The 25,696-nt window shown below is 41.2% G+C and overlaps 1 protein-coding gene across 2 annotated transcripts in view; it reads right to left on the bottom strand.

Annotated features, from left to right (window-relative positions):
• REV3L (REV3 like, DNA directed polymerase zeta catalytic subunit) overlaps positions 1–25,696 on the bottom strand; it is a 91,674-nt gene that overhangs the window by 32,794 nt on the left and 33,184 nt on the right. Inside the window, exons 4-17 of one of the 2 annotated variants that reach the window (XM_064170295.1) lie at positions 24,652–24,812; positions 23,487–23,583; positions 19,807–19,901; positions 18,718–18,822; positions 17,689–17,773; positions 17,455–17,576; positions 17,037–17,165; positions 14,499–14,736; positions 12,052–12,191; positions 6,633–10,824; positions 4,744–5,726; positions 4,113–4,195; positions 2,517–2,642; positions 812–1,004 (exon numbers count right to left, since the gene is read on the bottom strand). In XM_064170295.1, the coding sequence (XP_064026365.1) occupies positions 812–1,004; positions 2,517–2,642; positions 4,113–4,195; positions 4,744–5,726; positions 6,633–10,824; positions 12,052–12,191; positions 14,499–14,736; positions 17,037–17,165; positions 17,455–17,576; positions 17,689–17,773; positions 18,718–18,822; positions 19,807–19,901; positions 23,487–23,583; positions 24,652–24,812 (6,749 nt within the window). Of the gene's footprint in view, positions 1–811; positions 1,005–2,516; positions 2,643–4,112; positions 4,196–4,743; positions 5,727–6,632; positions 10,825–12,051; positions 12,192–14,498; positions 14,737–17,036; positions 17,166–17,454; positions 17,604–17,688; positions 17,774–18,717; positions 18,823–19,806; positions 19,902–23,486; positions 23,584–24,651; positions 24,813–25,696 lie in introns of both variants that reach the window. The other variant, XM_064170293.1, reaches the window with a different exon arrangement.

Consider the following 25,696-nt stretch of genomic DNA (forward strand, 5'->3'; position numbering starts at 1 on the left):
TCCTCTCTCCCAGCAGCATTCTGTCTTCAACCCCTTCTGGCTGCTAGGAAGGAGTGGGGTAGAGGGGTGGAAGGGGCAAAAGGGCGAGTTTTCCCCCGTTCTGCCCCACAGCTGCTGGGTGGGAGGTGATCTCTACTCTTACCTGTGGGGGGATCCCAGCAGCTCCTTTTCTTTCCCCCTATGGGAGGGGGAACTTCAGCGACTCCCACACTGCTGGTCCATTTGCTCAGTGCTCCCCGCGCTGCCTGATAGAGTGGAGCGCCGATCAGACGCCTACATTGCGAGAGCCGCCTGTAGGGCCATGAAGAGCCACATCCGGCTCTAGAGCCACAGGTTGAGTATCACTGGTCTAAACAAAGCCAAAAAGGTACAATAGAATAAGGGCCCCTGTTTAGATCCTAAAAGGATCAGATAAAACCACAAAAATAACCCTTAAGTAAAATATCAAACATACTGTCTTGCTTTTAACATTTTCTACTTGTAGCTATCCAGCAACTGGAGTAGGAAACTGAAGGTTGGTTTTCCTCTTTATACTCTCAGAACACTGCAGGAGCTTGTCCACCAGAAGGCAAACACAGATGCTGTGCAGACGTGGATGTTATCTGTGGTTTACAGCTCATGCAATAGTTCTTTGGAAGATATAAGCAGGAAAACTCTCTCTGTTTAATATGGCCATTCATCCAACAGTCAACAAGACAAAATTAAATGAGCTAAATAGTAATCTTACTCGATTCTATTTTGCTTGCTACTGTTTGATTACTATGAAATAAGCATTTTTGTAAAAGGTGGTAAGAAAAAAAGAAATAAGAACCTTGGCTTGAGGGTGTCCTGTGTCTATCCACCACTATAGCACCAGTGATTTCTCTTTTATCAGTGTTTGGCAGCGCTGTGTCTGATGAGATGCAATAGAATAAAGCACAGATGGGATCAAACTCTGGGTCTGGTTCCAAATCTCGTCTGGTCCGAGCATGTAACTCCATACTGATGAGGGTAAGGTGCTGGACCTACCAACAAACAGATGCAGTAAGTCAGCATGCTTAGGAGCTTGCTTCAAAAGATGTAAGAAGAGATTATTAGTGCAAATGAATGCACTGCAGACACTGATATGGTCGAACCACCCTGGAACTGAGAGAGCACATGTGAAAAGTAATACAAGTGATTAAACCTACATCTCTGAACATCCCTTACAAGAAAGGTTTATCACTTACTACATTTTTATACTCACTTATTTAAAAAAATCAATCAATGTTTACTTTCTGAGTATGGTCTTCTTCTACCAAAGGCAGAAAAGACAAACAAATAGAAATGTTCATCAACTGTAAATTTCTGCAGTGTTTTCCAACAGCATTGATACTGGCCTGAATTCAGCTTCCATTATCAGAAATCATTGCTGGTCCTTAATTTTCCTTTCCCTTCCTTGCCCGAGACATGCAAACAAGCATGAAAAGCAAGTCACTTACAGGATGCTACTGATAACACACAACTTTCTCTTCACTTGCATTAATAAACTTCCACATCATCCTGCTAGAGCTTTTTGCAGAATGGTTTCCATTAGGAAAATGCTAACTCCTACGTAGTGCACAAGTCTGACTGCAGCATTTGGTACGGCTTCAGTGCTATGTTGTTGCTCTTGCCTTGCATAATGCTGTTGATAATGTGGACTAATGGGCAAACTGCAGAGATTACAAGGGAAAAGCAACAATCTTTCTGAGCATGCAAGCTGCCCTGAGGGCAGCCTGATTTCTGCTACACTTACATCCTAAATAACTATAGTCATCACTGAAATGAAGTTCTACTTTTGAGCTCTATTTCTGTTGCTCACAAAATCATCAGTTTCTTGTGGCTTCTCCAGTGTCACCTACTCAGCAGCTGAAACTGTTGTCTCCCCATTGCCTCTGTAAATTGGCCCACAGCTCAATTCAAGCCACAGATGTGGGAGCACAGACATGCTGCCTGGCCAGCTAGCAGGCAAACACAGGAGAGCTATGTTCACATTGCATCCCTTTCTCCAGCACCAATTGTGATCACTCTTCACAGACCAACCACCAATCTACAGGAAATATGTAGAAATCCTCTTTGAGTTATGTAACATTTCATTAAATGCAGTAGAAACCAGCCAACAGGTTCTGAAGGTAACACACAGAGATACCACGAGGTATTGACTGAACATCTTAAGGAAATAACTCATGGAAGTTATGGCCAATCAATTTTTTCCAGGAATGTGTTTATACAAAACTTGCTATTTTTCCTTCTGATCTTCCTCCTATTTATTTTTTAAAGGAAAGTTCACCACCTTATCCGTAAAAATGCTGTGAAATTTAGTCAAATAATATCAAATAAAAGCACTTGGAGATCAGGCTGAAACTAGCAGAGCAACTATTTAAAGCTGCAGACATCACACAGGTCCTTTTAAGCCAGGCAGTGAACCAAGGAGGAAAAGCTTTTAAAACTCTGCCATTATAGAAGTGCTCTGCTAAACTACCCCTTTACAAAATAACACAGTAACAGTAAGTTACCTCATGTAAAGATTTTGCTTCCTGCAGGTTTTCCACACTGACTTTAAAACCGTAAGTGTTGTTTAAAGATGGTCCTTCGATGTCAGAAGTCTCTTTCTTTGGAGTGCCCAGAGCAGCAAATTGATTCTTATTGGTAGTGGTGGTAAGTAAAACAAAAAAAAAAGGCAAAAAAAAATCCCACAGTAAAAGATTAAAAAGATTCCAGGTAGCTAAATTCATCTGCAGTATTAAAAACAAATTTAGCTGTGAAAATGCCAAGGCTACACTACAGTTACTACTTGTAGAATTCTGACTTTTAGGAATAATTTTAATGAAACTTCAGAGCAAAGCAAGAGGTAGTTTGAAATACTTTAAACAATCCAAGTGAAATACAAAGCCTTCCAAAACCTGTACATGTTGGCTCTCTTAGAAGCCTGAGATGGGAACCTGCATCTCTCTATCCTCTCAAGTGCAATTCATCAAACCCCTCTGTTTCAATCACTGTCTTGAATACTGCATCCAATTCTGTTGTTCCCAGCATTAGGAGGACACAGAGCTGTTGGAGTGAGTCCAGAGAAGGATCACCTCTGGAGCACTTCTGCTATGAGGATAGGCTGAGGAAGCTGGGGCTGTTCAGTGTGGAGAAAAGAAGGCCCTGGGGGGACCTTAAAGCTGCCTTCCAACAGCTGAAGGAATCCTACAGGAAGGCTGCAAGGGACTTTTCATAACGGTGTGTAGAGACATGACAAGGGGGGGTGGCTTTAAGCTGTGGGAGAGTAGATTTAGACTGGATTGTATGAAGTTCTTCAGTATGACGGTGGTGAGAGTTAGAAATAGGTTGCCCAGGAAGGCCTCCTCCCTGGAGGTGTTCAAGGCCAAGCTGGATGAGGCCTTGAGCAGCTGAGCCCAGTTGAGAGGCATCCCTTGCCCAAGGCAGAGAGGCTGGTATAGATGATCTCTGAGGTAACTTCCAACCTAAGCCATTCTATGACTCTACTTTTTCAGGGTGCACTGAGGTACTCACTTGAACTGGGTGAGTGTCAGCATGTTGAGAAGAAAAGACTACAGGCCATCTGGTCATGCACCTAGCACACCATTCTGCTTCCAACATGGGGAGCAGAGGCACTTTAGGGAAGGTATGCTAGTTTGGTCATTTGATGTGATCCATTGCCTTTCTACTCTGTCAGCAGTGCAGTGCCATCTGCCTGTGTTTTTTTCAGAAAACACTCAGAACATTGTCAGAAAAATATTAAAATACACACAGAGACAGACAGAAAAGAGGGGAATCACAAGAGACCTTAAAAAGGATTCTCTAACTAAGAGCAAAACAACACCCTTACATAGTGTCTCTTTAGCATTTCATTAGCATCTCACTACCCTAAATCACAGAACTCACTCTCAATATCTACCTTTTTCCCCCTTGCATATTAAGTTGATTTCTTCTTCCTAACTTTAATTGCACACTGGTTCTACAGCAAATGCTCCCTATCATTTTAACTGCATTTTTCCAGATCTTAACAGTGAAAGAAGAAAAACAACACAGAAAAAGAGAATGGAAATGTCTGTGTGTGGTACACAAGGAAAAAAAAAGCATCTGCACATAAAATCTTAATTTACCTTCATCTGTGTGGTCAGAAGTACTCTTCGAAGACCATCAGTGTTATTTCCCCTCTTGTGGCTCAGTTTCTGTGTTTTTGGCTCTGTAAGCAGGTATGAGTACAAAACTACTTAGCCTCACTGCCTAAATATTAAAACATGCTAGAAACAGAGGCATTCAGTCAAAATACAAGGTTTTATAAAGCCCCCATTATCCTCTGTCCAATTCAAAGCTTAACTATTGCAATCTGGTATTTGTGAACATCTAGGAATGTACAGCACAAGGCCACCAAGTTACCAAAGCTCATCTCTAACGCTGCAATGCCATTCACAGTCTGCACTAAGACTGTGCTTGGAAAAATGCAGCGCTGCAAGCAACATAACCAACAAGACTTGAGAAGCCCCAAAATAAAGCTGGTTTTTACCAGCACTTCAAGTTACTAGAGATCATCAGGAAGCAAAAAGGTGCTCTGCTTCCAGATTTTCCCTTCTCATAATTCAACAGTCATTTAAAAAATAATGCACAGGCCTTCTCCATTCCAAAACAAGCTTTAAATATATTACTGTGGAGCTGTAACTTCTCGTGATGTACAAACATGTAGCATCAGATTTCTTTTGTGTGTGCATCATCAGAATCACTTAATGGATTTACCTGTGGATAAAGGAGTAAACCCAAGAACTTCAGGTATTCCATCATGGTGTTTCTTCTGCACAATGGGTGTGCTATGTAGGCAAACTGATTCAGTGTTTCCAGCACCTTCATTAACTGGAAATGGAGATATATCAAAGGCTGTCCTAATGTCCTCCTGGGTGGATGGAGAGTTTTGTGTGCTTCCAGCAGGCACTGTATCCTTTCCTTCCACAGAAGAAAAAATATTATCCTGACTTTTCCACTCTGTCTCTTCTAAATTAGACTGCTTGGGATCTGGAGATGCTACTTGCTGCCAAGGAGGAAGCACGGGAGAATCCGGTGAACTGTAATTGACATAATAATCTTCGTCCTCTTCCTCCTTATCATGTTCTAGTGTTGAAGTAACGAGAGTCTTGCTGTCAGATGGAATTCTATTAGAGTCTGTGTCATTTTTAGTATTTGTAAAAGTTCCTATAGTGCTTACAGACTTATCACAGGTTTCCTTGGTTTGTGCTTTTGTTGTTTCTGCCACAGAAGCAGGAGAATTCTCTGTAGGCACATTAGGTCTTTCATCTTCCAGACAAGATAAACTTACATTTTTAGCTGCTTTTACTACTTCTACAGCTTTCTCTTCAGACAACACTGCAGAGCTGAATTTCTCAGCTGCCTTTGCCAGCTCAGCAGGATGATTCTTAGGCAATTTCTTGAAATGTTCATACTCTTCTTTGGCATGGAGCCATATCTGAACTTGCTGTTGGCTTGGAGCACACTTGCATGGCATTATGACTATTTTTTTGTCTTCACTAGTTTTATGGCTATTACTTTCTCTTTTATTAACAGTAGAATGGCCGTAACGAGGAGGAGACCCTGGTCTAGGACTTTCTGTCATTGCAGAAAAAGCAGTCTTCCAGAGCCGCAGGCCCTCCAATGAGAAGTCCCCCTCGAACTCCAGCAGGTCATTTGGAAGCCTTGTTTCCACTGTGAGAAGCCGCCCTCCAATCTCCCTGTGAAGAAAAGAGTTTGAGTTCTTTTTTAGCTCTAAACTGTTAAGTTTGAGGCTAATTGGAATATTTTAGTGAGAAAAATTAGGGGATAGGCTGTGAAAAGGAAACAATGGTGATGTGTACTTCACTCATAGGCTTGCTGAGATGTATAAAAGCAAGGACACAAAACATAGATAAGAGAGAGTGTGTGTCTCTGTCTGTCAGTTTGTATTTCTCCCTGGGCTTCTTCTGTGTAACTAATTCTGCTGCTTCTAATCCCCCTTGTCAATCCTCCAAACTCACCTTGCACGTAAGGCAAACTCTGGGATAAGGCAGAGGGGTAGAAAGAAGGTGGAAGGGTGGTTGGGAGCCCCTCCTGGGGACTCTGATTTCTGGGAGGGCTGCTGTGCTTCTGTATTACTTTTAACTGGCATATTTCCGTATATAGTTGCATATATTTGTAATATATTGTAACTGTCTGCTTGTATTTTGTGCTAAGCTGCAAACATAAAGCTTCATTCCTTAACTTCCAGCAGGCTGAGTCTAGTCTGGGTGATTTCATAAGAGCCGGGGGGGCAGGTAACTCCCAAACCATCACAAGGCAATACTCAGGATGATACAAAAGCAGAGTCTTGCTAACTACTTTTCTCACTACGCAATTCCTGTGGGCAGCATCTTTCTGTTACAAACCAAGCAGGCACATTCCCGCTTAGTACAATAATACAAAGCAATAAATAAAATATATGAAGTGCCATGAACAAAACTATGTGTATTTGCAATGTAAGTACAGTCATTTTCGACTTCAAATGTATGTATGAGATCTTTCATGCATCTGTGCCGTGTCAGAGCATGAAACTGCTCACAGAAATCAATTAAAGTTAATATAATCACAAGCACATGCAGACAGAAATGCATTTAACACAGTACCTTGGCTTTTCTGGAGCGTCTGAAGGATTGCTGCAAAAGGGCTCCTGATAAATCGTCTCCGCGAGATCATGATCCAGCAAAGTTGCCATGATCTCCTCGCGACTGGGTGGAGACATGAGAGGCTTAAGAATGTGAGCGGTACGAGGTGTAAAGCTTCCATTCTTGGACTGGGAGGGAGAACTGGTTGATCTCGGTGAACTATCTGGAGTCGGGGTTAGCGCCTCATTGTTTCTGGAAACATACAACTCTAAGTCCTCAGAAGCGGCGTCTATAAGTTCACCGTCAGGAGAAGAGAGTATGGACGTAAAAGAGGTATTAACTGAATCGAGTGGTTGACAGGCTTCAAAAGTGGTTTCTTTTCTAATGTGGCTTTGAATCCAGTCGGAGCTAGTTGGCTGAGGAAGGTTAAGAAACCTCTCTTTATTGACTGCATTCCTACTCAGTTTGAATTTTTCACTTAAGCAGAGCTCAGGCTCTTGTGCACAAGAGGCATCACCGGAACCAGACCTGGAGGTGGAAGGATGAACGGTTTTCCTCCACTGGCTATGGCAGTGGTTCTCATTGTTATCCAGTGAGGTCTTCTCAAAAAGCTCAGGGCTCAGGGCACCAGAACGCATCCATTTACTTGTGCTTGAAGAATGCTGTGTCTCTTCCTCAGGTTTTTGGTCATTATGACACAAAAAATCACTTTCTGCTGTTTGTCCAGAACCAAGATCTTGAACCGCATCACTCAAGAATTTCTGGGGCAAATTTTGATCTGCTGGGACAAACTGACTGGCAGAATAAAAACTGCAAAATCCAGGTTGCCCTATAGCATTAATATCGAAGTTGTAATTGTGGTCTGGAGACAAACTGTCTTCAAGAGAGTAGCAGCTTTCAAACCCGGGGTCTGAAAAAAACACGGGGCTGTCATCAGACAGGGAGTGATCGATGCGACTGGCGAACTGCTGGCTCAGAGCCTCCTTTTTGGACAGTTTTGGTGCTTTCTCTTTAGGTTTTGTGTTCCTAGGCACACGAGATTTTCTTGGTGAGGTGACTGAGCGTGCCCTTTTCACTGCTTTGTTCTGTTCCAGGGGGGAAGGTAGACTTCTGCTCAGCTGTGCTTTAGCTGGTAACGGCTCCTGCGTCAGGTTTGCGTTCTGAGCTTTCTGCTGCCTCTTCTGGAGCAACTCCTTCAAAACAGCTAGGCCAGACTGCCCTTCACTGAACGCTGATGGGGCTACTATAGTCCTGTTTCTATACTGGGAGATTGGTTTGGGCTGCACGGTTGTTTCTGGCAGAGTCCTCTGCTTTACTGTTTCAGGTTTAAAGTGTGCCATATCCAAAATAAATCCTCTCTGGTTTTGATCCCAATTTAACTGTTTCACTGGACTCTTCAGAGATGTTACAAAGCAGTTCTTAGGCAACTGAAGTGGCCCAGGACTTTCCTCAGATGACTTAGGAACAGAAGAACACGGATCAGAATGTTTGGATGCCTCTGGTAAACAAAAAATCTGCTGTGGATTATTGTCTTTACAATGCAAGTAGTTAGTGGTGTGTAACTGATCCATCTTTACTGCGTCCAAAGAGTCACGAGCTTCATTTAACTTCCCAGCTGGTGGCAAGCATTTGTTTTGCAAAGTTTTGATCTCTTCTGCTTTGGCAGAAGTCTTGTCTTTAGAGATGCGTGCATTCTGTGTTACCTGAGTTGAGTGATTAGAAGGATCAAACACGTTTTGAATCAGAGCAGAATCTTTCAGCCTAAATATAGCACTTTGAGTCCTGGGCTTTTGAGAGCTGATTTTTGGTATTTCCCTTCCAGATGGCACAGGAGTAGATGCAAAAGCTGAATGAGGGTCTTCTCGTGGGACAGGTAAACGCTGTGCATCTACAGGCTTATCAATTTCCATCAACGAATGAAAACAGCCTGAGGAATTGCCCTGGGCATCAGCTGCTGAAGGGAGTGGTGCTGAGGGCAGATATCCTGCTGAATAGCCAGGCAGAGGACTGTCCTTCTGGTTATGAAGTGGCTGCGAGTTGACAGAGCCATAAGAAATCTCAGGCAGATCTTGATGTTTCAGCACCAACTTTACTTCCGCAGCAGAGTGACCATTCCCTTTCTCATCTTTAAATACAGCACGTTTTCTGGAGGGTGCTTTTTCAGCTGCTTTTTGTCTTTGTTTTGTTCTAGGTTTCTTCTTCCCATCATCTGCTGGCTTCTCAGCCTGACTCACCTTTTTCTTTTTCTTGGTGGATACAGCAGGACTAGCAAATTTCTTTTTACATTTCTTAACCTGAGTTTTTGCTCGACTACTCTTTCCTACGCTGGAATTAACAGTCTTGCTGTTGTACATATTGGGTCCCCTACTAAAGAAACTTTCTCTGTCCAGGTTAGTCAAAATTTCTTCTGCTTTTGGATCAGTGGGAGACCAGCAGCGAGGTGGAGATGTGTTTATTGGGCTTGTGCTTCTCTCAGAAAGAAAACCTAACTTCGACATAACGTCGCTATAGTTATAGTCACAGTCTTCAGCTTCGGCATTGTAGGATGGCAAAGGAGGAGAAAGAATCGTATGAGTCCTTCTTCTGAAAGACAAAGTCCTTTTAATATTTTTAGTACCTGTCTTTTGTGGTTTCCCAGCTTTTTTCTTGGTTGACTTATGTTTTGCTTTCCTTTTGTGACTTTTCTTTGGCGTAAGTGGGTAAATAGGATATTTGGTTGCAGGAGAGTCAGGAACTTTTGGCCAAAAGTCCTTTAAAGGTGCAAGCTTTTTATATAAGTTCATCTTTTCCTCCGTGAGTACTACCCTTTCCTCACTAGAATCTACTTTCCCTAGTTTAACAAGCATATTTTTTCTTCCTCTAAATCTATTGATGATAATATATTTAATAATAACAGGTGGCAATTTCTTAGAAAGTTTTCTACGCTTTCGAGACTTCTGAGACCCATCCAAACTTTCAGCACTTTCCATGGGTTGAGGTAGATTGATTTTGGAGTTGTGTGCGACGAAGCTCGATTCGCTGTCTTCGGTCTCGTAGCTCACCTTCCGCTTTGTCCGCAGTGTGTATTTATTCCCACATAACCCAAAGGACTGCTCAGTTTCAAGGGATCCATCTGCAAACTGGCAGTCAGTGTAATTAGCAGTACTTGGAGGCATTTTGTTTTCGAAAGCCTCGAGAGGAACTGGAACTAAGTCACTAGGTAAAGCACTGTCCTTATCAGGAAAGTTATTACAAGCATTACCTTGTGTGTAGCAGCTTTCCTTCACTGATGCAGCATCACTGATGCTCGCAGGCTCCTGGTGATGGATAAAACCATGTTTCTTTTTGTTCAGCTTCAACCTGGACTGTTTGTTGCCTTGCTGTAATTTATATGTCACAGGAGCTAACTTCTGCGGTCGACTGAGACAATTAGAAAGGACAACACTAGGAAAGAACATATAATGTGCTGCTTGTTGACTGAGGCTTGGCTTTTCTACCTTATGCTCCTGAAATTCTTCATACCTAATTTTAAGCTTATTAAGGCCACCTTCACCAGTGCTGTTTTCAAGTGAATGTACCACAGTTCGACTGCCTCCCGAACAAGACATCAAGTCACAGTTTTCTGTAACTGTTGCGGGAAAAAAAGTATTTACACTTGCACTGCTGGATTTTTCACTGGCTTCAGAGGACATCTTGCCTTTGGGGTGGCTCAAGTTAAATAAGTTTTTATTCAGCATGCTGTCACCAATGTGGCGGCCCATGTGCATAAAGGAAACATCCTTTTCAGCCTTTCTGATGTTGGTATACTTCCTGCTAGGTATCTGTCTGCTCATGGATGAAATATCGTCTTCATACTCAAAAATATTACTTTCACATGATGGAACTGGCAGACCATCTTTCTTGCTACTGTCTTTGTGAGAGTTTTCTGCATGGGTACTATTGCTGAATGGAGTTAGGTACTTTGCTGAGTAAGTGCTTTCTTTTGTAAGAGAATGGACAGAAAGTTCAGCTCTTGTTTCTGCGTTTGGTTGCGAGAGGTCTTCTACTAAATCTTCATTATTCAAAACGTGGTTAGAAAGGGCACTTGTGTGTTTGCACTGAAAAGTAATTTTAGCAGAAGATGGGGGTTCTAGTGTAGCAGCATCTTTGTGAAAGATTGAAGTCTTTACAGACATTTTGCTTGTTGCAATGACAGAGGAGTGAGTTCGAGAACTTTCATTATTCAAAGGATTGTCTGAAATGGAAGACAAGCAATTTTACTCCAGCTTTCCTGTACAGAAAAACACCCCTAAGGCATTAACCACGTTAATGACATTTTCCTGAAAGCCCTCCCCATCCAAAGAAGAAACAAAACTCTGCTAAATCACATTGCATTTATGATCATGGCAACTACAGACCCTGAGTACGTGAGCTGCTTTATCAAAATCGAATCATCAGGACATCTGTGCCTCAGCCATTGCATCAGTACTCCTAAATGGCAGGCTTGCTTTTAACTGCCAAAGGTTTCACGCTGGTTTTCTGACAGGAAGCCTCTAAAATCACTTTCAGATAACTAAATACAAACAGACTGCTTTCTACAAAAGCTTGTATCCTGCTTTCTGCTTGCCCAGTATGCTTACTCATTGTCTCTGAAAGACAAAGAGCTTGCTTTGATGACTTTCTCCACACAGAAAAGTCACTGCACAAACAGCTAAAGTATGATCTTACAAGATGGAAAAGGCTTTGTATTAACTCTGCTGAGGGTAAGTGGTTTGCTGGACTTGATGAAGCAGAGCAATCCACCACTTGTTCAGGTGATCAGCGAGGAGCTCACACCAATTAGATCATGAGTTCACAGCCAGCATCACCACTCCCACAGAGCTCTGTGACTAGCACCTGCTGCAACAACCTCCTGTGCAGACTCATCACGTGGTACCCACCACAATTTCCTTCTTTTGCTGATGCTTCCACCACATTTACTGCAGAGTACAAGTGGAACAAATTAACAACTGGTTTGCAGCAACTGTGTGTTTCCTCATAACCAAAACCAGTAGCTGGAGGGCAGATTTAGACTGGAGATTAGGAAGACATTTTTAAAGTGAGGCCGGTGAGACACTGAACAGGTTGCCCAGGGAGGTCACGGATGCCCCTGCCCAGGAAGTGTTCAAGGCCAGGCTGGAGGAGACCTCAAGCAACTTGGTCTAGCCATGGCAGTGGGGGTTGGAATTAGATGATCCTTAAGGTCCCTTCCAACTCAACCCATTCTACAAATCTAAGAATAAGCTAAGCAGATTCTGGCAATTTGTAGAGTGCAGGTAGATTAAAATAATAAGGAAGATGTCAAGGGTCTGCTTCTCTATCTGTTGAGACAGTTTCCTTCCACTTGAAACACAAACTGAAAACAATTGTCACTTTCAAGAATAAGCAAACTGATGTGAAACAAACTACGACCCAGGTAGCAATTCCCTTTCCATTCACTTACCACCATTTTCATCTGCAGTTCCATCTAACTGAGGTATAGAGAGATTAGTGAGAAGCATATTGTTACCACTCCACTCCATTTCCTCCTCTGAAGATGAATCCTCTTCTGCTGAACTTCGGTGCATACTCTTGCCAGCTGACCTACAGAAGACAAAAGAACTAGTAAAGGCACAATACTTCACTTGGAAGCTACCAAGAGCCACATGGAACCTCGGAATTAAAGGTCTGTGGTGCTGTACGTTTGCACCTTTTTGAGAAGCAAAGGCAAACTTCCTGCCTATCATCCCGTGCATGATGTAAATCTTTGTCAGCTTCAGTAAACTCAGACAGGCTGAAGACAACTGCAGATAATAACTTAGGTCTAGCCACATTCAAGCCCAGATTCCAGGAAAATTTGTGCAACACAGCATGATGCCACCATACACAAACCCAAGCTATATAACTCAGTCAGCACTCCACATTATCTCAGTCCATTTGTGTGATAATGGAAGATGGGTGAACAATCAGTATGAATATGGGAGGGTGCCATCAGACAGCAGTGCAGATAGCATGAACCTGAGCACAGTAAGGCTGGAATCATCATCAGACTCCAACTGGCTCATTCTGCATGAGCAGAAGGCAAGGGGCAGAGACAGCAATGCTCTTTTCTGAAGTCAGTCCAAATTCTGCAGAGATCACACTGAAACAAAGCTTCTAATTCCCTCTGAACATGAGCTGACTCCCTATGGAAGAACCTGCTCCCTAGTGCTTTGTGTCTGGGATGAAGATGCAGGTGTATAGGAGTGAGCTACTGGTGAACCAGCTCCTCAAGTCTGATGAGCTTTTAAACAGCATTCTTCACTGCAGAAAAGCAGTTAACTGCTTCAGCAGCCTACCTGACTCCAGGAGATGTGGTCATGCCCATTCAGGGCTCTGCCTGAACTAAGGAATTCTGCAAGATACAGAAACTACCACTACACTGAAGACTAATGTTAAATGTTTTAGATGGAAATTCCAACTCTTCAGACTACTGTGAAGTGAAAAAAAATGCAAAAAAAATCAAAGGTCAAAAAGGAAAAGTAGCTTCAGAGATGAATTATCTCTAGAACTAGGAGACTAATGATCTAACTTCTGATTCTGTTACAACTTTTTTGTATGTCTCTAGCAAAGGTGAACTATTACTATGTCTCTTCTGCTCTCCAAATCACAGTATAGATGACTTCTAGATGTAAAAAACCCAAATGAAAAAAAGGTATGTCTGTGAAGTCTCTCATCTTTCAAATATAATTATAAATACCAGAAGGTCTGCTCAAAGCAGGGATGAGGAGAAACTGGATATAGTTTCTTCAGTGCCTGTCAGTGCAGCTGTACAAAAGGTCACCACAATCTGAGAAGGTGTTCTAAGAATCTTGGCAGCTGACCTTTGGCAGTCCAGCAGAGTGAGCGACATTCACAGTTTGATTTAAGCTTTGAGCATGGAAACAAACAAGTGTTTTTCTCAGGCTTCTGTGTCAGTCTTCACAATAATACTTCAAAAAATATTCATTCAGTAGAAGTTACAGACACATGAGATCTACAAGACACACCTTAACATCTGCACTGCATCTAAGGTGTAATCTCCTTTTGAGGTCACAACTGAAGTGTTTCTGTATTTGGACTTAGAGGCAAAAAAGCCTATTTAATTTTTCCTCACATTGCAAACCAGAAGCTTAGGTCTAGCCAAACCTGAACATTTAATCTTTACTTCTGTATAGAACTGATGACCCACAGGATCAGTCAGGGTTGGAAGGGACCACAAGGATCATCTAGTTCCAACCTCTCTGACATGGGCAGGGACACCCTACCCCTAGATCATGCTGGCCAGAGCCCCAGTATCATCTCAACAACTGTATTTTGTTCCAAGATCTTCATAGATCCTTTTCAATGCTGTCAACAGAGACCATTCTACACCTCACTGGATCCACAGCATATAGAATCATAGAATCAACCAGGTTGGAAGAGACCTCCAAGATCATCCAGTCCAACCTAGCACCCAGCCCTATCCAATCAACTAGACCATGGCACTAAGTGCCTCATCCAGTCTTTTCTTGAAGACCCCCAGGGATGGTGCCTCCACCACCTCCCTGGGCAGCCCATTCCAATGGGAAATCACTCTCTCTGTGAAGAACTTCTTCCTAACATCCAGCCTATACCTACCCTGGCACAACTTGAGACTGTGTCCCCTTGTTCTATTGCTGGTTGCCTGGGAGAAGAGGCCACCCCCCACCTGGCTACAATGCCCCTTCAGGTAGTTGTAGACAGTAATAAGATCACCCCTGAGCCTCCTCTTCTCCAGGCTAAACAGGCCCAGCTCCCTCAACCTCTCCTCATAGGATTTGTGCTCCAGGCCCCTCACCAGCTTTGACGGCAGGAGGGAAGGCAAGATGTGGCAGAAAAAAACATGTTCCGAGAAGAAAACCACATACATACCTTCTTTTCGTCTCAGGTTCTTCAATGCTACTGTCCCACCTTTGGGACATTAACAAGCTAAGTTCCATCTCTTCTTTCTCACACTGTGGCTCGTTTTCTTCATCATCACTGTTCTGAGAACTTCGACAGCTTCCGAGAGAACGATGCTGAGAGAGCGCTTTGTGATGTCCCATCTGAAATCCATCATTCTCCAATCCAGCCAACAAATCAACCATGGCCTCATCAGCACTGCTGTTCACTGCAGAAAAAAAACATACAAGTAGAATCTATATTCTGTTTTACTTGTTGATGGCTGGTTATGGTCTACCAAAAAAACCCAAAACCAAACAGGCAAAAGCTAAAAATCAACATTTTAACACCTCCTAGTTCATTATTGTCTACAGCAAGGCAGGCCACAGAAACAAAGCTCTTTTCTCATCTTATGTTTGCAACTTTCATGATTTGTTATCTTTTCTAGATCTTTATCTGCAGTTTTGACAGTCTTCTTGTTTTACTTCTGCTCTCCTCTCTTGATTGTAGTAGATTTATAGGAAGCACTTCTCCCTCTCCACCCTACTATTACCCCCTTGCATTCAGCAAAGCCTCGCTCTCCTGCTTTATTTTAGCATCAATGTCAGCTTCTGAGGCATCACTGCCTTCGCTCTCTCCCATCACTTCACTGGCTGCATTCACTTTGTTGGACACTTTACCTGATTTTACTCTTCCCTTATATTTCACTTTTTACTTTCTTTTATTTGACCCAAACTCATGCACTTGCCTTGTCATTCTTTATTTTTATTTCTTAAACATCCTTCCAAGTCACAATTGTTTCTCTCCTCCTGCTTACCTTTCATCTGACCTCATAACCAATTTATGATCTCCAGTCTACCAGGCATCTTTGTTAGTTCTCTCTCCTCCTCCTCTGGCTGAAGAACTACAATGTCTACTTTCCTTCCTCAGGAAATATCATATGTTTTACAATGATCCTGAGAATCATATAAAATAGGTCTCAACATCGGTGAGGAAGGCATTTTCTGTATGTCACAAAGGCTTCACAAGACACCATACAACTGTTCAGAATGGAAACCATCCCCTTTGCTAGAATTCTGAATGAAACCACCTTCAGTTGTACCTTCTGTTCTTGGCTTCTTAGCCTTCTGTGAGGTCCATCATTAAACTCCAACCTTCAACTCCTTTACTTCCCATTAATCTAAACCCTGCTCTGCTTCATAGCAGTAGAAGTGCATTTCACACTATGACTCTACAAGAGCATAGCAGAGAATAGCCTATGGCACGAAAAAGCACAAGAGACCCAAAAATGAAGCACATTACTCATGGCCACACATGACACCAGCAATCAGTAGCCCCATGATAAGAAGGCAAAATAAACCCCCAAAATCCAAAGATAAAAAAATGAAGTAATGGAATCTCCATTTGATTCCCTAGCCACTGGGAAAACCTGACCTTTCCAACACTCCTATTTGGCTGAGAAATCCAAATGCACAGTCCTAAAACATACCCTATGCATTTTTTTAGCCACTTCTCATCCACTCAGCAAAAGCTTCTCACTCCAAAAAGAGTGATTGCCAGCTCCCATGTAAATTGTTCTCTTCATAAATCCACATCCTTGCCAATAAAACTTCCATAATCAAAATGGTGCAAAATAAAACAGCACTACAAAAACCCTCTTAATCTCAATCCAACCAATCCTCCTTTTTTCAGCAAGAAAAGACTGGATATTGCCAGATATTGTATTACCTACAGATCTATACTCTTGCCCACATCGTACCTTCTTGTCCATGCACATATGTCTCCTGCCACAGATGTGCCAAAGCACTGGAGGCTATGGCTTTAGATATCTGCCCCTACCACTGCACCTTGTATTACCAACTTCACTGCATATTATACCTGATGTTTTCACCTCCTCTAGAGTATCTGAACTATTTCCTCCTGTAGTAGCTTCTCATACAGGTTCTTTTGTTGTGTTATTTTATTGCTGTTTCCCCACTCATGCCTTGCACATTTGTTTGCTGTTACAGTTTCTCTCCCCCTTGTTTTTTGCTTTCATAAATTCTGTGAAATGCTCTGCTCCAACTTGTTTCTCATCATCAGCCTATTTATCTGCAAACAGCTGAGATTCTAAAGACAGCTCATGAGCATGTTCTCTACCATAACTGTAAGAAGTATGCAGTAACTGTAAGAATATCATGGACAGACAGTCAAAACCCTTTCTTCTGATAATTTTAGTGCTATATACCTAGGAGCATAAGGAAAAGCAACACCCCTAAGAGACTGCCCTGAGCTAACCCGGCAGGAGGCCAGGCTTTAGTGAACCAGTAAAGCACAGCAGCCTCTACAAATACACTGCCCTGGTGCCACTTTTAGAGCATAAAGGTGCTTTTCTTGGTATGATGGTATGTTGTGTGTGTGAAGTCTCAATCAGCTCGACAAAGTCCCTGAGGTAAATTTACTTTCTTTCATGACTGGCAACATAAGCGAACACAACAAAGACTGTGGATCAATAAAACAGCCCAGAAAAGACATTCCAGTCATACTCACTAAAAACTGTCGTCTGACTCAGTCTTTGAGACAAAGGCTGAAAACTCTGACTGTTCTCCACAATGTTTAAAATTGCTTCTTCATTAATAAGCGCTTCCTCTTCTTTATCAGCACACATCCTACTGGATTCTTTAATAGAAAAACAAAGAGAAAGGATGAAACCTCAAAGAGTCACAGGCATCAGTGCATTATGAAAACAAGCCACTTCGAAGTGAATTTTACTATTCAAGAATGCTTCCACTATTTGCTATGGCTCTTTTAAAAAGCATTACTCTACCAATGATGAAAACAAAGGCAAGACTAGTCTTCATTTATCCTAACTGACAATCAGATCTTGGCTTGCTTCTGCTAATAGTATAAACACCCAAAGCATCACACAGACTTACACCTAAACAATCATGCTATTTAAAATACTCACCTTTGTTCATCTTTTTATCTTTATGCACTTCTACCATATTAGCTGGTGTGCACTGAAAGGCTTCAGGAGAAAGCACCTCAGAATGTAGTGTTAGCTCAGCAGAGAACTCCTCTGATCCATTACTGTAGTCCAATGATCCTGACAACGTTCTGGTTAATTGAAAACCAAATTTTAAATGCATATTTAAGGATTCCACAGAATACTACAGCTTATGGCAAACGTCTAAACACTTACACAGAGAAGTCATTTTGCTTGAGGATTTCTTTAAGTCTCTTCTGAAAAAACTTTTCACTCTCTGTTGCTGGTACAAATCCACGCTCTTTAAAATGTGAAAAATATTTGTTATGCAGTTTTACTTTGACCTCTCAACACAGTGAGCAGTTAAAATTACTAATTCTATTAGGTAATGGCTCAAAGTTGAAGTGCCTGCTAATTTTAAGTGCCACATTGAAGGGCTGGTTTTTTCGAGTGTATTTAAACACCTTAAAATACTTTGCAGACTCCCATTCATCTCATTTGCAGCTGCTGAGTCTCAACAGCATTTACAAATCATGTCACAATTACACCAAGGTGAGCATCCAAGAAAAGAATAATCAGTGAGCAGTTTTTGAAAAGGCTGGTTTATGCAGCCTGAATAATACCACAGAAAGACAGGGGGAAAAAAAACATGGTCAGAAAGCAGCCTTAGGCAGGAATCTGCCTCTCTCCTCCTGCAATCCTCTGGCTTAAATAGTATTTCTATTTTAAAAGCAACACAGCCTAGGTTCTGCAGAGAACAGCTCAGCTCATTATGGAATTAATTTGCAGAGCATGGCCTTCCCTGTGCAGTGAATTTTACAGGGATTTACCCATCCTTTCAGAATTTTCATCTGACATCAACTTAGCTATAAATCCCCAGAAATTCGAAAGAACTGCCCTTCCTAGCACAGAAACTGTCAGAGAAAGCTCCAGGAGATTTAAATTCTGCCAGTATTTAAACATTTAAACGTTCTCCATCATAAAGCATGCCCTCTTAACTGTCATTATCATTCATTCTGCCTAGAATGCTTTGCAGCTAAGTTGAATCACGGTGACATTAGGCAAGGTTATGCATCTTGCCTTTAAAATTGGAACACACACACTGGGCAATTAGTAATCTTGAAACTCAAAGAACAGTACATCTAAGAAGCCCTCAAACTTTATGCATTGATGTAAATTCTACCTCCTGCTTGCTTCCCATTCAGAGCTTTCAGTAAACAGCTGCACCTCCTTCTTTTTTTTTACCTTGTGACTCAGGTGACTTAATCTGAGAGGATTCACATTTCTGTCTCCGTCGCTGCTTTTCATCTTCCCATATAGCTTGCAAACCAGGGTTCCTGCCAATCTGGGCTGAAATATGCAATAATACATGAAGGGAAGTCTGCCAATGTGATGAAGCATTCTTTCCCCCAAATTAGATTCTGGCACTCTTCTTCATCTCTTTTGTAATTCTAACCTGTTATTTTTCTAATTGCCATTCTTGGCTTACTCCACGATTCAGTGTTATGTGAAAGGTAAGGAGTAACTTCATTTGTTATCTAGCTCTGCCATTTCTCTGGCTTTTGCTGGTCTTCTTCAGGGGCTGGAACACCTCTGCTATGAGGATAGGCTAAGGGACTGAGATTGTTCAGCCTGGAGAAGCAAAGACTCTGGGGTACCTTATAACTGCCTTCCAATACCTGCAGGCAACTTACAGGAAGGCTGGAGAAGAACTTTTTGCAAGAGTGTCCATCTACAGGACAAGGGAAATCAGATTTAAATTGAAGGAGAATAGGTTTAGACTAGATCTTAGGAAGAAATTCTTCACTACAAGGGTGGCAAGACCATGGAACAGATTGTCCAGAGAGGTTGTGGATGCCCCTTTGCTGGAGATGTTCAAAGCCAGGTTGGATGGGGCCTTGAGTAACCTGTTGTAGTTGAGAGGCATCCCTGCCCAAGGCAGAGAGGCTGGATTAGACGAGCTCTAAGGTGTCTTCCAGCCTAGGCCATTCTATTACTCTCCCCAAGTATATGTGTGTGTGTATATATGTACAGATGCATGTACCTACACATGCATACTTGATGTTGATATTTCACCTACTCTCCTTCAAGGTCTGAAACGTTCCATTATGCACTAACAAAAATCTTTCTACTGTTTGGACAATAAGCTACCCTGACAACCTTTGCTTTCAGAGTTCATTGTTACCTGTTTTAAAAACTTTATAAACTTGCAGATTCAACAATTCACTAACAGTGAAACCTAGGCTGAGGCTTAACTAAATGTGAGCCTTTAAAAAAGATGGCAATACAGTTCCTTGTCCCAATATTTTACATGGAAAGTTATTAACACTTCACCTTCAATATCCAGCTGATTTAAAATGTCAGCAGCTACTGCATCCACCTCCAATTCACAGGTACTTTGTGGTTCAACATCTTTCAACATTAAAGAGCTGTGACAACATAAATACCTTAGGTTAATTTTATCAATATGGTGATTTTGAAAGATGCATCATCACTGTTTTCTCACCAGACTAACATCTACTCTAGGGACTAGATCCTTCTAGGGAAGAAGGGTGAGTACCTAAATACAGAGTAACCAGTTCTCATCCTTACCTGCAAGTCCTTAAATTAATAAGTTATATTTGAATCTAAATAGAAAAGAAACTTGAAGACACAAATTAAAGGGATGAGCTTTTTCTTTTGTGGGGAGAAGAGAAAGCAGTGGTAAACAAAAATCCCACAGCAATTACAACAGTGTTCTCTCCCTCAGACACAAGATGAGAAGTTCTACAGGACTCTCAGCACCATCTGCCTTCACAGGATCTTGTGCCCAGAAAACACAGCAGCAAGATTTTTTTTCTGTCATTCACAGGTCAGAGCTATGCAACACAGTTGAACAATTCTAGCTAAGAGAACTGAAGCAAAAAATGTTTTAATTTCAGATTTTTTAAAAGGAAGATTAGGGGTAGCCTGGTGAATACAGAGTATTAGCATCCCAAACACGAGCAGAAATAAGGGTGACTGGCTTGGTAAATACCTAAAATATTAGAAACAGCTTTGAGCTTGTTGTATAATTATCTGATCAACTTCCTACTGTGCCTTTTCAGATCTGTTAAGGTCAGTGATCTTCCACCTGTTGCTATCAGTCAACTAATTTTGAGGAGTCTATGTGGGCAAAGAACAGGACAAGATGGAAACTGATAGTGTAGAAATGGAAGCAGGAATTAAACCAGTACTAGAATATCCATTTACTGGCACTTAGAAGGGAAAAGATAGAAAGCACTGAAAGGAGATCTAGTTATTTGGTCACTGACTCTTTCTGTGCATCACAGTAACACAGATTTCAAGTGCTCAGCTCGTGCATGATTTCTGGGGTAAGAAACATTTCCCTTGTTAAGGCTGATAGGATTTACTCAATAACCTCAACCTACCTACACGGCAGAGTCAGCTTTCAAGATTCAAGAATCACCTTTGCCCTCCCCACCTTGTACCACATTATAACAGTGGAATTTTTATTGGAAGTAAAATCCTGTGTTATATGTAATCTGAAACTGAGAAACAAAGCAGAAATCTCAGCAATTGCATTTTTAATGGAGTGAGAGGGGAAAAATATGAATAAGCATCTTGAAAGCAAATTTTGGGAACTTTAACACTTTAAAAGCATGTAATTTAAATGCAGCATCATTTCTTGGTAGCCATTCTTTTCAAATTTGTGGCATCACATTTTGTGACCTCATTGCTGTCTACATCTACCTGAAGGGACACTGTAGCCAGGTGGGGGTTGGCCTCTTCCCCCAGGCAACCAGCAATAGAACAAGAGGACACAGTCTCAAGTTGTGCCAGGGTAGGTATAGGCTGGATGTTAGGAGGAAGTTCTTCACAGAGAGAGTGATTGGCATTCGAATGGGCTGCCCAGGGAGGTGGTGGAGTTGCTGTCCCTGGAGGTGTTCAAGCAAAGCCTGGATGAGGCACTTAGTGCCATGGTCTGGTTGACTGGATAGGGCTCGGTGCTAGGTTGGACTGGATGATCTTGGAGGTCTCTTCCAGCCTGGTTGATTCTATGAAATACATTTTTCACTCTGTATGTAAATGCATGAGAAGAAGGCAGAGCAGGATGGCTTCTTTATACTGAACATCCAAAAGCAGTCTGGTGGAAGTTGTGAAGCATTTGTCATGTACTGAGCACTGTCAGAGTTACTGTAAAGATTTAAGAGAGCAGATCACAGAACTCCTAAACCAACTCAGCCCTTTAGCAGAAGTAGACTGCCCATGCCCTAATGCACACTTTAAGGACAATCCAATGCCACTGCTTCCCTCCCTTCTCAGTCACACCACCATCTGAGAAACAAGTCCATAACGTGATCAAAATGCATACTTTTCATGTCATGCACTTTGGGTCCTTGCATTCATCAAAGCATTCAAACAGAGCCTGTCTGCACAGCAAGCAACAGCAACTGCAGGCAAGCTGAAACTTGTGTTTTGATCACACAGCAAGGAAGGACTGCAAGATCCCTGGGAAACGAGAATGATGTAGGAGGCTGCAAACATTTTTTCTGCACCCTTCGCAAAATTAAAGGGTTTTTAGGAACAAATGAAAAGGCACCACAGTACCCAATGATCACTGATATGAGAAGAGTTTCTGGGTTTAGTATTTTTGTTTGCTCAATGACATGTAAATGACCAGAAATCTATCTCTGACTTGTTTGGTAGACACTATATCAAAGCTCTGAGCTTTCCACTTTCAATTTTCTCTTCAAGCAGGAGCCCATTTAAAACAAAAAAGCAGCACACCTTTTCTTTTTTAAGAAACACATGGCTAAATAAAACCAAGTACACTCTTTTAAGTTGATGCCTGCCATAAATAATCCAGAAGAAATTATGACAGGCAATTAATTTAGTGTGGATACATAACAGAGTAAAATCAGGGATGGAGTAGAGTTTAGGTTTGTAACTTTGCAGTGGCAAGTACATCCTACAGAGTGTGTAACTGCCATGCCTGAACACCTTTAATAAAATAATTCATTTTCTAGACAAAGAAATGTTTGACACAATATAAAATGGGGAACAATTTCAGCTGGAGGAGATGCAAATTAGTTCCTAAATTATTAAAGCATTGCAAGAGCTAGCTAAAGGTGAAATTCCTAACAATTACATAGAGAAAGACTGAATGTTGACACAAAATTCATACAACTGAATATAGATCAGTTTCTGGAACTGAGTTTACTTCACATCTCAGGAATATTGTTAGCAGGAAAGGCAGGAGTGTATTAATGAAATGCATTGATAAGGCAAGCTGGTAGATACACTGGAAACATAATCACAACATAGTGCCATAAAACAAAGGCAGGACAACTTAAAAGTAGAACAGAAGCAGGATGAAATTTACAACTGGGATGCAAGGCTCTATGTGAATTTATAAGGGATTCCAATAGTAAGATTATCACTTGGTAAAAAAGGAAGAGTGCAATGAACTTGCTATGGGTAAACTATACAAAAGCAGAATCAGATAACATCTGTTCCTCTCCTCCACTGCTCCCAATATCCCAACACCCCAGACACGTTGCTTTTCTTGTAGACGTAAAGAGATTACAAATTACAAGCTGTAGACTAGAAAAAGAGATGAGCATGAGAGACAGACATGAAAATCCCAAGCTGCGATTCTTTGGTAGCTACTATTTGAAATGGGTAAGTTGGAATGCTCTGACAGCATGGAATGCTCTGGAATAACCCGTAACTAACTCATGTTAAAGCCAGAATCTGTTAAGTAACATGCAAGGATTCTCTATAATCACTGAACCTGATCAGCTTTGCATCAGAAAATCATTAGGTAGAAGCACATCTTTCAACCACCAGGAAGCTGAATTTGCCTCATATATTCCTTTGTTTGTCTCTCACTTAGATTTTTACAAACCTATAGCAGAAAGAGACAGATGACTGACACTATACAAAGAAACTAGATCATGATCATCTGTCTACCATGAGGTTTTTTGGTTGGTTGGTTGGGTTTTATTTAATATAAAAATGGGCATGCTGACCTTGGTATTTCATCTTCTTCCCATTCAATGAAATATGCACTGTTTGAATTTTCTGACAAATGAATTCTCTGACGTTTACTCACACCTGATACATCACCTGGAAAGAAAAAAAAACCAGGAGAAATTAATTCATCTATGCAGCAATATTTTTGTACACCTATTATCATACAACTGCATTTATTATTTAGTGTTACCACTCCAAATGCTTCTAAAGAATATATAACACTGCATGATACCATCTCCAAAAAGCAGCTATACTAGCATTTGAATGACTTCCCTTTCTTTCTAACATGTAGATACATGTAAAAAAGGAAAAAATATTCTTACACTGACACAATCAGAATTATATTTGTTGTGTTTTAGTCATATTTTAACCTAAGTTCTATCTTTTCCTATTTGCTTGAGTTGCAAAGCCAAGCATGCAGAGTCTGGTGTAAACTTGAGTTTCCAAGTGTCCTCAGGTCAGATCCCAATGGAAAGTAGAAGCCAAAGAAAACACCACATTCGGCTTCACACTTTTCCTTTATCTGTGAGCTAAGAGAGAACACACAATATATTCCAGATGCAGTGGCAGCAGCAGTAAGTGGAAGCCTGCAATGAAAGCAGTTGTTGTTTGCCCTGCAAATAAAGAAAACACCATTTAAGTCTGCCTGGAGGCCTCCCTGTAAGGAAGCTGCAGAAGTTCCCTCTGAAGATTTAGTACCTCCCTTGTGGTCTCCTCTTGGACCTTCACTCTTCAGAGGAAGGAAAAGACAATATAGACAGGATGTGGCACAAGAAACAAAGTAATCCCAGGAACTGAGTTGAGGGTAGGTGGAATGGGAGAAGACCTTGAAAATTATTCAGTCTGCCACTTGTATGCAAAAGCCCAGCTTTGAATTTTGTCAGTGATGTTGGTGTCGAATGTTAGCAGGCTCTTTTTGTACTGAATTTACCTTGCAGCAATAGCAAACACATCTGCATTTGTTAAAGATGACTGTTAAAGAGCAAATGACTGTTTCAATTGAAACCATTATTTGTCAGCAAAGCAGAATGATTTTAAACTACCAGGAAATAACAGATGATATCCACCCAGCCACAACCCACAGCTAGTGACATTTTGCTCAAAATGGTAGTTCTTAGCCTTCAAAACGATTTATTTGGTCTTAAGAAATAAACACCTTACTTTTTCTCCTTGCCCTCCTGAATTTGACAGCAGCCAGGTTTATTAAATTCATTCCATATAAGTTGTAGTCTATAAAGAGTTGTAGGAGGTAGGGAATATGGGCTTCATGAGGCTGGTAAGATTTGTTCATTATGGCTCCACCTTGCAGAAGCTCACATACTCTAAAATTAAAGACAGATTAGGACATAAACCAACAATTATTCTAATACAATAATACTGATAACTGATTTTATTGAAATATAAAATAAATTTTTGTCTTCATATTTTAACTGAACAATTTTTCTTTCACAGTAACTAGCTCACAAAAATGGTCTCTGTCTAACAATGATTCAATACTTGAGTGCTTAATTTAATTCTACAAAAAAATCATCATACCATGTACTGACCCAAAAATCACTCTAAGTCCATGGAAATCTTTCTACAGGGTAACTGTGGAAGCTGCTTGTCTGCACACTAGGAATAACCTTGAAAGCCTTTCATGTATATATGAAGATGCCCTGCATGGTTTTAAAGTTACACAGTATACAGAGAGAAGCAGTATTTTAGCAACTTCCTAGCAGCATGACAAATCTGCTCTTTTAAACATCTCTACACATAAAAAACAACTGCAGGTGTTAGGATAATTATGAATTGATGAGGTAAGTTTATCTCAAGTAAAAGGCTCTAGCTTCAAATCAAAGCAAAGCACTAAGCATTTCTAAGTGCAACAAAGTTTTATGCAGAAGAATTAAAGGAATAATTGATGTGAAGTGTCAGTCCTTGTCTGGATAGCTGTAATTCAAAGATGAGAAGCTCCAAAGTTGGAAACAACTGTCACATCATCCATGCACACAGAGCACATTTAGACTGAAATTCAAAATCATGCAAAAATTTGCTAGCCTAGAACAAAACCCAGACAATCCTGTCCTATGATCATGGGTCAGATCTTTAACCAGTCACGACAGGTAATCCTACACACTCAATGGGTTTCAGTTTGTGCTCGAGAAATAATTCCTCCTTATTGATTCCTGAATGTATTGTAACTACTGTGTCAGTAAGACTGAGA

The sequence above is a fragment of the Pogoniulus pusillus genome, chromosome 33 (genome assembly GCF_015220805.1).
Source record: "Pogoniulus pusillus isolate bPogPus1 chromosome 33, bPogPus1.pri, whole genome shotgun sequence".
NCBI classification, from domain to species: domain Eukaryota; kingdom Metazoa; phylum Chordata; class Aves; order Piciformes; family Lybiidae; genus Pogoniulus; species Pogoniulus pusillus.